Raw genomic sequence first — 15,163 nt, 5'->3', positions numbered from 1 at the left:
TGGGATGCCAATGTAGTTAGCTCTCAGAAGAAGTGGGTTAAGTCCTCAACACATTGGAAGATGCCATGTATGGGTGACCCAACATTGTATTTTGTCTCTCTGAGAATTCTTCATAGTAAAGACGCATATAAGAAAAGAAAATGAGCCAACAATGATCTTATTACTCCTTAGACTGGAATTCTCCTCCGGGACTAATTTAGGCATTATTTTACCTTTTCTCTTTAATGTGCTGAGACTTTGTAGACTTTTGTCTCCTGGCCTTCGTAAGAGCCATTCCTTTCGTAGTAGTGACACATGAGCTCATCAGATTCCTGAACTGAAGAGGCATCGTGCTGGAATGCCACGGTGTCAGCCTCTGAGCCTGCAGATACGCAGAGCAAATTTGCCACACCACCAAATAACATGGTGGCAGAGAGGCGGTCTGCAAAGTTTGCAGATGCAAGTTGGATAAATAGAATGGCATTAGCTATCCCAGCCTACATGGCTAACCTTTCTGACAGCAGATTGCTTCACGTCATCACATTAGACCGTTCAAATGTTCTGTCATTTATGTGAGTAGGGGTTAAACATGCACACCAAATTAAAGGCAGGCATTTGTAAATGAAGGCTGATAGAGGTGTGGGTTTGATCCACTGCCAAGGGTTTGTAAAGGTGATCTGATCTGCTAGGTTACTGCTGTGTCAATGTAGCTCATTACAGGACACGATGATCATGTCCTGCACTGAGCAAACGCAAGGATATGTGCTGTGAGCATACAGACACGGATCTCTGGTGCATGTACCGCACTGCCAGTTTTGCTTAAAATTCGTAGTGTACAAGCCAGGCAGAGTTGCTGTAACCATCTGGTTGACTTTTTTGCAAAATGCATGCTCTTAGAACTTTCTTGTATTAAAAAAAATACTGTTCTTTGTTTAAAAAGTGCTACTGCTGGTGATTCCATCAAAATTCAGAAGTCCTGAATCAGTAAGTTTTCTTCTGTGTCATCCCCTTCCCTCCCGCAAATCACAAGATTAGAAATCACAATATTTAAGGCTACAAAAATGGATTTTTACTTCCTTTAATCAGTAGTGTCTGGCCATTAGGATGCTCATGAGTGTCTCCATAACAACGGAGGGTTTAACTGTCCTTTAAAACAAGCTGTACCACACTGGAACCCACAATACCCAGTTTCCTACAAACCTGGGTTTCATGACTGAATTCTCTGTTGTCTAATAAGATGCATGTTCAGAGTGAAGCCTTTCCCATGAGTGGGCCCTTCTAAATGCTTTCCCCTTTTTGGATTCTCTGGTACCTAATAATGGTTGAGATTAGGTCCAAGTCTCCCACTGTGGAAGGACTAAGGCTCTCCAGCTGCATCCACCTGCCAAATGTCATTCTCCCTCAGAAGAGCTGCCAAGGGCAGAAATCCTGTACCGCAGTGCAGCCTCATTTGTTCAGCTTGTCTTTCAGGCAGCCAAAAGTTCATCTGCACGATTAAACAGTCAAAAGCTCTAAAACTGCTGCAACAGAATGTGTAAATTTGTCTTATAAATGTGAGCAAGTTATCAGTAGTCTCATGAAAAGAAAATGATACTTTCAAATTTTATGTGAGCCATATTATATTCATCTCTCTTGAGCCCTTCTTTGAATATTTTTTCGCAGGATACTGCATCAAGAAGGGCACACTTAAACACAGTTGATGTGTTTGGGTGAGATAAGGTTTGCCAGAATTTCAATCTTTTTAATCCTGCCAGGTGCTTCCTCTATTTAGGATTTAGAGTTTCTCATCCCATAGCCAATTTAGCCCATAAGGCATGGTTACCAAAGCATCCCCTATAGAATGATACAAACCATTCTTTCCCTGTACACGTAGATTACAGTTTTGTTGAGGTACATCATTCTCCATCTGATTCTGAGGAAGGACTGTCATACGGAGCAGAGCTGTGTTCATTCAACCAGTTAAGAGAGAGCCCTGTGACAAAGGGCCATTACAGGTCCTGCCTGACTTTGCTGCTATATGATAAGGACCAGAGTAAATTAAATTTCCTGTGACTCACCTGCAATTGGAGCAAAATTTATTGCTTAGTCGCTGCTAGAGCATATGGATTTGTCTCTCCCTGTGTACACACACATGCAGTAAGTATGCAGAGAGTCCCACAGAGGAGAACGAGCCTGTTATTTTGCAGCAAGCTGTTTCAGGGGCACCTGCAGCCTCCAGAAGGAAAGGGAGTTAGCTTGGTAGCGTGGAAACGTTTGCAAATGGGTCAAAGAGTAGGGCTGTTAAAAGCCAGAAAACAGGTGCACACAATGTCTTTTTTGAGTGGCCGAGCGGTGTCAATGGGCAGTCATACCAGAGCAGCTCTCCTGCTCATTAGTTCTGACTGGTTCCCTGCTTTCCTCTTCATTAACTCCCTCCTGCGTTTCCCCTCCCTGCCGGAGCGCGTCACCCAGGCTCAATCATTGTCTCCAAAAGGGAAGGGTGTTGAAAGAAGGGGCCAGAGCAAGACCTCCTGGCGTTCCCCATCCTCCCCCAAGCTATCTTTCCTGCCAGAAAGAAACCAAACAAGTATTTCACACTTCCCTGGAAAGATAAATGTAAGTCAGGTTTAAGGAAGGTATGTGCCCTGCAGCCAGGATTTACCTTTGTGCTGCTTGTTCTGTCAAGAAAACCGGTGTGTTCTGAAGGGACCATCTCACCCACTTCTGAATCTCACCCATGCTCTAAGTCCTTCAGGAAGAAATAAACACAAAAACCTGGTTTTGCTTTAACTGGATTTCGTAAAGAGGGTAGTTTGTTTCTTGTTGCTTTTTTGTAAGTTTGGATACATTTTAAGTGGGACTGTTATGTTTGGCTGATTGTGGTGGCAGCTTGATATACTGTATGGACACACAAGCGGATAGAGTGTGTAATTGTTCTCTGAGGACAGCAGCAAACACCTCCCTTTTGATAGGTACCCGTTGACTTACCGTGGTCCCTATTTCTCAGCGCACTGCTGGACCACAGAAGCGTCACCTGTGGTCCCAGGCCCCGTCCAGAATGGGCAAGGAAAAGGCGACCTTCTCTTCACCACTCTTCAGGTCAGAGAGTCAGGTATAGCAAGTCTCTACAGAGATACCAAAGCTTTGTGCAGGGATAGAAGGGTTTGTGGGCTGGGGAGCTCACACGCTTCGGCCGCCAAGCACTGTGTCTGCTGGGGTGATATGGAGCTGCCAAGAAATACAGTCTGCAACGCAGCTTTTGTATCCATTGTATCGACAGGCACCAGGAGTGGCACTGTCTTGTTGATTATTTCGTCTCCTTTGTCTAGACCAGTTAGCACTGGATGTGTTTTCCCACACAGTACCATTGCAAGGACTGGAACTGAGGAACCGCAGTCAGGCCCCAAGTTTGAGTGAGCCCTGGTGTGTCCCAGAGGGCTGCAAGTGCAAAGCCAGGCTGATGGACCACACAACCTATTGCTGCTCTGCCCACGTTTGCTTAGGCTGACCCACCAGACTGAGTCCAAAACACTGCCCGAGGCTTTTGGATGGTTTGATACAGTTCTGCCGTAAATCACTGATTCAATTTGCCATTAACAGCTACTGTAACATGTGCTCGTGCTTGTAAACACCTTGATCTAAGCACGCTACCCTTTCACATCAGCTTTGCGTGAACGCCCTCAAAGCTGCTTAGAGGTACCGAAGTGGTACAAGCAGCAAGGAGAAAGTTGATGCTGTTCACGTTCAAGCAATTTCTTAGCAGAGACAGCATTCCCAAATCTTTCTTGGCAGCTTACTTTCCAGCTTTACCTTATTCTACATGGCTCCTGCCTGCCCCACACTGCACAGTGGAGTAGCCGTGAGGTGAGCCCTGTGGCGAGGAACACCCAGTGCTCATAGTATTTCCATTCAGTGTTTGCTTTCAAAATGTGTAGGGATGGATGGGGTGGTGAAGAACAAAACCAAAAAAGCCGACATGGGTTATTTAGAACAAACAGACTTGATTACAGATCCTGAAGGTGCTATAAAACTGATGGATTACAGGCTCAGCATTTCTGGGTTTTGAGCTGTCTGGCCTCCACTGTGCTTTCATTGTGTCAGCTCCCCCTCTTTTCGTTGCCTTTTGCTGGAAACCTGGTGCTGGAGCACACGTGAAGTGAAGCAGGTCCTAACGAGCCCCAACAGCTGCCTTTTGTTGCTGCTGTGGAAACAGCTGTAAGGGGGTAATATAATCACTCTTCTGTTAGCAGTCAGCTGCGTATCATAAGCAACTTTCTGGGATGCAGGGGAGCCGGAGGCAGCTCCCATGGTGATGTAAATGCTAATTGGGCCCACAGCATGCCATTCTGTGCCCCATTTGACATACTAAGCACTTGTTGTTCCATCCCATGAGCACAGAGTTGAGTGAATGGATATTCTGCACTGGTTTTATTACAATGAGACTCATGTTTCATTCATATGCAGGAGGGGGTCTTTGCATCGATTCCTGTAGTAGAAGGAACGGTTTCTTGGCTTTTTGTTCAGTTTCTCATCTTCTGTGCAATAAAACTGATGTCAGTCAGCTCAGGCTTGGAGTGCTTACAGTTGGGATGTTTGGAAATTTTTTTGTCCTTTTTTACAAATAAGAAAGTTTTGGATGGTGATGGGGGTTGGTTTTTTTTACAAAAAATGAACTCGCCTGGATTCACACCAGTTCTGTATTTTTCTGTCTGAGATTACTGATTTAAAACCAGATTTGATGGGAGAATATCTAATAAGCCATAGAATAAATAATAGAAAGAAAAATGTAATGGCTTATCATTGCAAGTCACAGGTTGTAATGGGCAGGGCACTATTTGAGTGTACTTGGAGCAGGACCAAGGGTTGTTCTTAGAAAACGGAAACAAACACAAGGGTATATAAATACTGCAGACAGCTGAGCATCACTGTTAAGAAAGTGGGGACAGTTTGCCTGAGCTTTAGATGCTGATTTTAATGCGTCCTTGGTCACAACAGCTAACTTATTTGAACTGCAGTTTCCCTGTATAAAGTCAACTGCACTACCCTTTTAAAGGCTGCCCTTGGAAAGGATTGTAACCAGTTGGAAACTGGATGTACCGATTCACCAAATATCCTTTGCGGTTGTTTTGATAGTATGTTTTCTGCTGCGGTGGAGTATTACAGTATGTCTTAATATTGTGTTTGGTGGAGTTGGTCTGTATCAGAGCATTCAACTAAAGATCACAGAAGGTGAGTCTTCAGAATGTGTATTGGTTTGGCACAGGACAGCATATAACATGCCAGCTGCACGTATGGGTACTGTAGGAGGTAAATCAAGAAGAGAGACATTATTGATTGGAGGTGGGAGGGGTGATGTTAGGTATCTGCTCAGAAAAAAAGAATAAGTGGATAACTGTAGGAAACTCAAGTCAGAAACAAAAAACCAGTTGCTATCTGTGTAAGTTTCTGTGCTGCGTGTCTTGAGTTACACTTCATTTATTCTGCATTTTTATATCCCAGGTTCAGGTTCAGCGGTCGTATTCTTGGCCTTGCTCTCATTCATCAGTACCTTCTTGATGCTTTCTTCACAAGGCCATTCTACAAAGCACTACTAAGGCTGTAAGTATAAGCATGCAACCATGCAGAAACAGTGATCCCGCAGTGAGTCCTGCAGAGACACAGCCCCTTGGGGAGCTGCTTTGAGCACTCTGACCTTCAAGTTATTTCTGCTCTCCATGGGTTGGTCTGTGATAGAAAGCAAACATGTTTTAATTTTTCTTTATTTTGTCTAAGAACTTGCCTTTCATAAACACTGTGTTGATAGAAATGCATAATAGGTATGACATTTGGGAACCCCCATTTGAAAGTACTGACCCATAATTCCAGGGTTTGCTGATGACGAAAAGTTAATCAAACTTCAACTATATGGAAGAATGAAAATCATCTTTGATAGAATGAAACAAAATAACAAAAAAAGGAGGGAGGTCGTATTCAGAAGTATACATAATTTCTCATGCCTCACTGGTGGAGTAGATTTTCATACTAAAACACAACTCAGGTCAATTAAGAGTGCTAATGTAGATATAAACAGTGACTGTTCCTCTTTGGTCTTCTATTGGGTTTTATATTAGTATGCAGAAGCTACCGGTAATATATTACTTTCAAGTTTATAAGGTTAACTTTAATTGACAATCTGTCCCTCTTTAATTGATAGACTGCAGTAAGACAAGGTACATAAAATTTGTGGCAGTAAGAAACGCCAGAAGTAGTAAGTCAAGGCTGCAGTTAAATGACAGAGAGCAGAATAAAGCTCAGCTGAAATAGTTTATTAATTAAGATGATTCTAGATCAGTAAAGATATTTGTCTTAACAGTTCTTTGAGTTTTTTAACATGTTTTTTTGTTTTGGTTTGTTTTTTAACAATGAGTATTGCTGGGGTCTGAACACTCATATCTATATTGTATCTGAACTAGTGCGGAAATAGCCTGAAACCTGGAGTGCTGCCTGCATTGCCCCTTTAGAAGGTGTGAAACCAGACTGCTCATAACACCCACCTGCCCTTTCAGCAAACGAGGCTGGCTCCTTATTAGCTGAAACTTAGGCTGCGTGGTCTGCCTTATGTCAATCTTGTGTGCTCAGATACATGGGAGCAGCCAGGCACGGTGTGGTGGAGCCCATCCAAACTGAAGGTACGTGTGTGCTCTGAGGTGCAGGGCATCCCAAAGATTCACAGCAAATCAAGCCCCGGGGGTGCCTCCTGGCAGCAAACAGTGCAGGCAGCCGGCAGATTCGGCCCTGAGCCCAGCCATGTGAAGCAGGCAGTTGCAGAACTGTTTTAAGAGGGTCAGCGTAACAGGCTTTGATGTTAACAAAATCAAACGAACACCAGCTTTATGTTGGATCTTTGGCATAAATTTGTTCACATTCGTAGTAGTAAGTCATCCTGCCAATAGTCCTGGGGTCATATATTCAGCTATGTCTTTTTTCTTGCCTTGCAATCAGGCCGTGTGATTTAAGTGACTTAGAGTACCTGGATGAAGAGTTCCATCAGAGCTTGCAGTGGATGAAGGATAATAACATCACAGATATCCTGGATCTCACCTTCACAGTGAACGAGGAGGTGTTTGGACAGGTGAGCACAGCTATGCAAAACATCTGAAAAGCAAATTTGAAGCTGACAAAGTTGAGCATGATGAACATCTTTCTGTCAGAACAGATCCTTCAGCTTTTCAGTAACATTTTCTTCTCCTGCCTTCTGTTTCTTTCAAGCCACCTGTTTCAATGCAGATGTTTATTCTTAGGGTGTATAATATAAAATACCAGCCCCCCTACAGGCCTATTGAGCCACACACTGATGAGCATGAGGAATGCTCTGGGAGTGGAGTGCAGTTCTTCTCTCCAGGGTGTAGCTGATGCAGATGTGGCATGCGGTGAATGTGAGCAATGTAACTTAAAGCTGATGTGACTGAAAGGATAGGGGCTTAGGAGGAAATAAAAACATTGGGCAGGTGGTGTAGGACCTGGCAGCTCTCACCATTATTTTGTCTGTTATCTCCCTGTTAGATTCTGTGCCTCTTACTTACCTCACACCTACTTAACAACTTGGTATATATATCCATTTATTACACTTTCTACCACTCAGCTCTGCCTCAGTCAGACAATTCTCTTTAACCTAGCTGATCTGGGTAACGGTATCCTTAAATAGGGTGCAACCCCGGCTTCAGTGCAGACTGGCTACCACAACAAGTGTCTCCTGTGGGATTCTTTGCCTTGAACTGAAGCCCAGGAGCTCTTTGCTGTTGTTACCCTTGCTAGATTATAACTGTTTCTGCAAAGCCTTGAAGGAGCCCAAAGCAATATTCAGACCAAGATTGAGGACCTTCAAGGTCTTCTGAAGAGCCAAGCTCACCAAGTACCATAGAAGTTCAAGGGATGGAAGTTAACTTATGTGGGGGCAAAGACACGGTGTCAAAGGGAGCAGAGAGAGGAGGTGGAATATAGAGACAGTGGCTCTCACCCCTTGTAAATAAAGTTGACAGGAGGAGTTTGCACGGAGCTAGGCTAGCTCTGAGAGCTAGGGGAGAGTTAGACAAGTTTCTGAAGGGAGGAATTCTGGCCCCGAGTGTAAAAGGGCTGTTCAGCTCTAAGCTTGAAAGTAACAGAAGGCAAGCAAGACTTCAAGGGATCTTTTCAAAACTGGATTTGGTCTGCTTATAGCACAAGGTCCTGAAGGATGAGTAGACTCAAGGGTGGATGAAATGAGAAGGATGGGGCAGAAGAATTCAAGTAAGAAGCCTCCGTAGGAATCGTAAAACTGTTTTTCCATAGACTTAAATGTGGGAGCGGGGGGGTGTTGTGGGCTTTTTGCTGAGAGCTTGCACGACATCCAGTTGACAGTACGGTGATTTCCCTGGAAGGTATGGCTATATAAGACTAATACACAAAGACAGAGAGAAACACACAGACATATTCACAAAGACAGATGAGACAAGTTTGTATTTACATTGGAACGCTACAAAGTTGAATAAGAATCTCAACCTGAAGCGCCCTGATGCATCTGAAGGTAACGTTTGGCACACTAATTACTTGTTATGCTCTCCCCAAAGAAAAGAGCTAGACAACTATGCCAGAGTCTGTTGTGGAAGATAAGAGATGTCTCCAAAGAAAATAGAAAAAAAAAAAAATCACAATCTGTTGTAGATAGTGTGATAGGAAAGCAAAAGAACACCAAAAGCCAGATATTGATGCCATGTTGTCTAGTACTTTACTTTATATGTACTAGACACTAACCTTGCTAGATCTAGTGATGGGGGGAAAAAATGGTTCTCGCTGTGAAGTATGACTGTCAGAATCCAAAAACCCTAAGTGAAAGTGAGATTTTTCTCCCTTCTGAAATTTGCTAAGTGCTGACAGCAAAATAACGAAGAAATTGCAGCCACATCTTATGCTTACAGATGGATCCCAGTTGGAAATTCTTGCATGCCAAGAATATCTGACCACTTAAATGCCATCTAAGCATTGCTTTGCTGGATACATGTGCAAGTGTAGATCACAGCGGGAGCTCTGCTAATATTTGAGAAGCTGGATTTCAAGGGCTGGGTAAAGGAAACAAGAAATAGTGGCTCTTTGAGAAGCTGTGTGCTATAGATCAGTTACAGCCCTTTTGTCCTGCTTCCATGATGACTTTATTACAGACCAGTCACTACCGCTTTCATTTTTTCTTTCTTGTCTACTCTCTGATGTGTATTTAGCTTTTAAGCCTTTCGGGCCAAATCCTCTTACTTGGTACCCTTTTTACTAGAGTTTACTGGTGAGGACTTCAAGCCTTCTTCCATACTAGAGCCTGGAGCACTACTGCAATAGCAGAGATATGATGTCAAACCAAGCATTACATGTTTTTACTGGTGGGGCCTAGATGCCAGTATGAGAATGTCACTTACAAGACAAGAGAGAGGTGTCAGTTGCTTGTGACCCTAAGTACTTTCTCATGCTTTTGCCTAGTAGGTGTTCTTCCAGGCCTGTATCTGAGCTCTATATGTGGACACAGTCTGTCTCTGAGCCCTGGCAATTGCTCCAGTCATCTAAAAGGATTGGGCTATGTTGGCTGAAATGTCTCCTTGCTACTCTGAAACCTGATTCTGCATTTTAGCTCACAGCTGTGGTTGCTGCCTCTATGAACAAACGGAAAAAATAGGGACACATTATTACTGATTGACTGCCTCTGATTCTAGATAATTATATTTGGAATTACATGGATAATGAGAAGTTGAAGAAATCACCAGCACGTCTAGGTGTTTGTGAGAAGTCTTGCAGGAGATTTAGAACATCTGGACCTAATAGTCATGTGTAAAGCTAGGCAACGTTTAGTCTTTGGTTTTGACAGATGTGTCTTAATGCCGCACAGTCTTGAAGAATACAGCACAGCAGCTGGGCCAGAGTCTTATCCTCTGGATGATGCACCATTGCTTGTATAATGGTGATGCAGTGATTTACATTTGGGAATTTAACCTGAACCAGCTAAGAATTCCTAACTCATTACATCCAACCTTACTTGTTCTTGCTGTTTCTCAACAAAGCTACAGGTTAGATGACTCATTCAGTGTTTCCATAATTCATAAGGTTACAACAGGTCCCTCTAGCAAAGTGACCTAAATACTACGTATGCTGTGTGCTCTCTGTTGGCCTAATAAATAGATAATAATATAAATAATATGTAAATAATACAAATAATGAATATGTATTCATGCAGCTCATTTACTATCTGTGCTAGACATCATTGCTATAGCAGCAGAAGATTGAAGAGGAGAGCAAAACATTCTTCCTTTCAAATCCATTAGGTTAAATGTGAAAATAATTGCAAGATAAATATTGTTTTCTGTCACATGTGAGAAGGAGTATGTGCTTGCTGGGTAGAATCTAGGCTGATTCCTTAAATCACATCTCAGTCTTAAGCCTTAGTAACCCAAGCCAAGTGAATTAACCATTAAAATACAATGAAATGCTGTAGCTCTTGGTTTAAAAAACAAAAAAATGTTATTTACATACAAACACTTCTCAGGTTTGGATGGCTGATACAAAACTCTGAATCCCACAGTGACTGTATTTGTCATCTGTGCAAGGTGCTGTATGCTTCTTGTTTAGGTCATGTATTGGGAGTATTCATTTTGTGAGAATTACTTTGACTATTGGCATTTCTGAGTAAATGCTTTCATTAGCACCTGGGGAATGGTAACACTCGTTGCCTAAGAGACAAGTAGACATCCCTTCCAGTTGGCAGAACAGTCTGCCCATTCCAGTACTGTCATTGCCTCTCCATCCTGTTGTTTCCTGTACCATTGCTTGGATAATCTACAGCAAGTAGCAAGCTGGTGTGGTTGTCACCATCTCTGCAGCTTGTTGCAGGGAGAGGAGAAGGATGAAAAGAGGGGCTAGAGCAGCACATTGTACATGGCTTACAGATGGTAAGCTCTCCAGATTAATCTGTGATGGCACAGTTGGGAGTAACTGAAAGCTTCATGTGGGCATAAGACTAGGACTGAGGGGGTGTTCCTCATTATCCTTTTTGTATCTACTGCAAATGGGAAAGAGGCCCGGAGCCCAGAACTAGAAAGATGGCTGTTATATTTTTCATTCATTTTTTTCAAAGTACAACTTAAATTTGAAGCACAATGTGATCCATACATTGCTACACCATTGTTTATTTTTGTTCTGCAGGTGACAGAGAGAGAGTTGAAATCTGGAGGGGCAAATACAGCAGTGACAGAAAAGAACAAAAAAGAGTACATCGAGAGAATGGTTAAGTGGCGGGTGGAACGAGGAGTGGTTCAGCAAACAGAGGCCCTCGTCCGTGGTTTCTACGAAGTAAGTAGCAAAATGATGTTCCCACAGCCTTCTGTTCCTCATCTGAATGAGAGGACCCCATGGTTAAACTATGCTTCGTGGGTACCCTAGGAAATGGCTAAACAGACACAGATTGGCAAGGAACTGGAGTGCCTGGATCCATAGAGACAGGGACCTTGGATGTGGTGCATCTAGCATTAAGGAAGAAAGGAAAGACATGTATATTCTGAATATGATAAAGCATAATGATCGAGAGTTAAGGAAGACACTGCTTGCCATTCACATAGTAAGAGAAGGAGGCATTTGCAAATTTTGTTTTACCCTGCTGTGATACAGAAGAAGATTGTGAAGAATTGTACGCTTTGGCGAGGAGCTGTGGGATGCACTGTATCTTTAGGTACTCATTCGGTAAAGGTGGTCCTGAGATACAGTCAGCTATTACCTTGCTGGTTCATGGATGCTGTTTCGTTGTTGTCCCTGGATTTTGCTCATTTATCTTTGCTGAAGAGCTGGATCCGAGCACATCCTTCTGAGAGAGCTGCTACAAGGACTGCCAAAGACTGGATGAAAACCTGTGGCTTTGCTGACCAACCCGTATTCTTGCCCCTTACTAATCGTACTCAAACATGCATCTTGCCCTGGCAGCTGTATAATATAGGTAGAAGTGCAGGGCTGTCTTGCAGAGGGAAATAAAACCGGAAGAAACCTGGAAAATGAAGCAGCAGATAATGGACGTGCAGAATACTATGGATAACAGGTGGCTGAAGCCAGTTGTACACTGGTGGAAGCCAGTGTATCTGGGGGTGGAAGCCAGTGAGGGTGGCTTTGTAGCTGAATAGACTTGGTCAGCGCTTTGTTGTAGAAAGGGGTTGGCTAAGTGACTCCATACAGTTTACCGAAGTGTGCATATGGTTCACTAGCTTTTTCTCCCTGTGAATACTTCAGGCCATTAAAGCTTTTGGTTTCACATAATGAAATGAACCTCAGCTGCATCTTCAGCATCTGAAGACCTGAGGGCACTCCTACACAATTGTAATCAAATTCCAACGTGAAACAAATATAAAGTAAATTCTCCATAGTACAGTTCCAGTCTTTGACTATCAAAGTCACTTGTCAGAATGAATGTAACAATGACGAATGTTCTGCACAGATTATGTCCTGTCACTTGTATTGTTTCATTCTGGTCAAATCTCATGTGTCATCACTGTTTGCAGCTCAAAACAGCAGACTGTCTGAAGAAGAGCGCATGTTTATCAGCAGAGGAGTGGAAGTTAACTGTCAGCATGCAAACGTCATCAGAATAAAGAGCTGGCCATCAGAGCCATAGGTTTATGAGACGCTGCATCTGCTTTATTTCCAGTCTGAAACTGTGCTTACAAGTGGGTTTTTGTTCCAGGTTGTGGACTCCAGGCTTGTCTCTGTTTTTGATGCCAGAGAACTGGAGCTGGTTATAGCTGGCACTGCAGAAATAGATCTCAATGACTGGCGTAACAACACTGAATATCGTGGAGGTAAGCTGCCTGCTGATGCTTACTAATATCCTGACTGTTTTCAGTCTAAAACATGCAAGATGTTGTCCATTTTTTCCGTCTGTCTTTCCTGAGGGAAATGCCCTGTTCTGTTCAGGAAGTTTTTGGGAAGAATAACTCATGAAATAGAATAAGTAAGGTCTCGGTTTTGGATCAACAGATGTAATAATACTGAAATTGCTTCTGCTACTTCCATCCAGATTTTGCCCACTCAGTTCCCGCTGACTTAACAGGATTTCTGACTATTAAGGACTGAAAAGGATTTGTGACATTAGATCTAAAAGTTACTTAGATGACTCTGAATGAACTCCTGGCCTCACTGAAAGTAGTATATGAAGTCCTCTTGGCTTCAGCGAGGACCTGAATTCAAGAGGTGAATTTCATGGTTCCCCATTACACTTCAGCAACATACGGATCTTGCTTGACTGTCTCCTCAGCCTAAACCATGTCAGGTCGGATTTTATCCCTTGTCTACTGCCTGCCCTGGTTTTGCTTTAAACACTGAGCAACATGATTTATCCAGGCTGTCTTGGATGATGGATAAATGTGAAATCCACAAGTTCTGCACTACAAAAGGAAAGTCCCTGAGGTTGACATCTCCTGCCCTGAAATGCAGTGTTTAAGTTTTTGCTGCGTACTGCCCAGCTTTCGTGTTACCTTGAAATACACAGCTTACCACAAGCACAGCTGGTCCCCGAAGTTATTCTCCTACTATTTTTTTCTGTTTAGCTATTGAAACAGATTCAGCCCGGGTTTATGCTGGTTTTCACTAACACAAACCAAGCACAGAGCCTCTTGGGTGGGAAGTTTGCCAGGGAGCAAACTCCTCTCCATATGTTGAACACTATTGCAATCCAAAAGAGAATTTATTTGGGAACCAGAAATTGTTAAGTCGTTAAGACTCGCACTGTGTGGCATATCTCAATTGGCCTTTTAGATCTCATGCACATAACCCCAGTTCTTGCCAAGGGATTTGTGAGAGGCCAATGTACCTCAAATATATATTTGAGTTTTAGGGTTTCAAATAAGTTAGCAATATTATAGTATTCACAGCTGGGACAAGATGGGGGCTGGGACCTACTGATCATCAAGAACAAGACATTGTTAAGTCAGGATGTTTTCAGTAGGAGATCTACTGCCCCATGCTAGTGGGAACATACATGGTGTTACACTTCCCGCTTAGAGGGGATGATTTTAATTTCTCTCTCTTGCTTCTTGGTTTAGGTTACCATGATGGACACATAGTAATACGGTGGTTCTGGGCAGCAGTGGAGAGATTTAACAATGAGCAGAGGCTCCGGTTGTTGCAATTTGTCACTGGAACATCAAGCGTACCCTATGAGGGCTTTGCAGCTCTCCGAGGGAGCAACGGGCTACGGCGCTTCTGTATAGAGAAATGGGGGAAAATAACCTCCCTCCCAAGGTATGTCCCAGCTAGGACACAAAACCAGAAGTGCTGTGAGAAGGGTGAGCTTGGTACTTTGTTGCATCTCTCTGCCAGTGAAAGATAATAAATACAGTAAGGACATCTTAAAACAGCAAAGAAACAGTTGTGGGTTTTCTGAAATTACATTCAGAGAAAAGTGTTTTCTCTTGCTGCCTTTTTGATTTGCCAGCTCAATTTACACTACTTTGAATTCTGGGAAATGTTTAAGATAAAGATTTCCATAGGTCCAAACCTAATTCTCTTATTTTAATTCCGGAACAGATCCAGACCAGCAGGAGCCTGTCAGCTGATTCTGTTCCCTTTACTTGCAAAATACTAGTAAAAATGCTTACGAGTTTACAGAGCTATGAAAGCCAGAATCTGTCTCTGAGTTTTGGCCAGAGACCTGAGTGTAATCCCTGCATTTGCTCTGATGGTTCCATTTTTTCATCTTGAAGAAGTTAACTGAAGGGACTTCAGACTATGTGGTGATAATACCCAATTCGTTACATCTAGTTTGGTTGGCCAACTAGGAGCAAATGAGCCATGATGTCATACAGAGTCATCAGACTTCACAGTGCTTCCCAGCATAGGGGTCATCTTCCCTTTCAGAACAAAGGGACTGGAGCACACAGGGGTGGCCTGGCTTGCCTAAGTCCACGCAAGAGAGCCACGGCACAGCCACCAATACGTCCAGCTTTGAGTTCTGCTCCAGCACTTCATCCATGACCAGTGCTCATCCTTCCTCACTGAAGCAAGTCACCTTTTCTCAAATGTCCGTACAATTCCATGAGGCGCTGCCTCATCGAGATTACAGAGCATTTTTCAAGGGGCCACATCTCACTACCTTTGAGATACTTTGGCTGCTTGGCCCTTTTATGTAGCATTTGCCCTCCAAAGGATGCTTGCTTCCTGCTCTTGCCATTTGCTT

The 15,163-nt window shown here is 43.2% G+C and overlaps 1 protein-coding gene across 2 annotated transcripts in view; it reads left to right on the top strand.

The window, feature by feature from the left end:
- The window catches only part of HECW1 (HECT, C2 and WW domain containing E3 ubiquitin protein ligase 1), a 262,306-nt gene that overhangs the window by 234,920 nt on the left and 12,223 nt on the right, over positions 1-15,163 (top strand). For both annotated transcript variants that reach the window (XM_040590899.1, XM_040590900.1), the window contains 5 exons: positions 5,458-5,556; positions 6,940-7,069; positions 11,152-11,298; positions 12,674-12,788; positions 14,031-14,229. In XM_040590899.1, coding sequence (XP_040446833.1) covers positions 5,458-5,556; positions 6,940-7,069; positions 11,152-11,298; positions 12,674-12,788; positions 14,031-14,229 — 690 coding nt within the window. The remainder of the gene's footprint in view (positions 1-5,457; positions 5,557-6,939; positions 7,070-11,151; positions 11,299-12,673; positions 12,789-14,030; positions 14,230-15,163) is intronic.

The sequence above is a fragment of the Falco naumanni genome, chromosome 4 (genome assembly GCF_017639655.2).
Source record: "Falco naumanni isolate bFalNau1 chromosome 4, bFalNau1.pat, whole genome shotgun sequence".
Classification (NCBI taxonomy): Eukaryota; Metazoa; Chordata; class Aves; order Falconiformes; family Falconidae; genus Falco; species Falco naumanni.
This window is presented reverse-complemented; position numbering and strand designations above follow the sequence as displayed.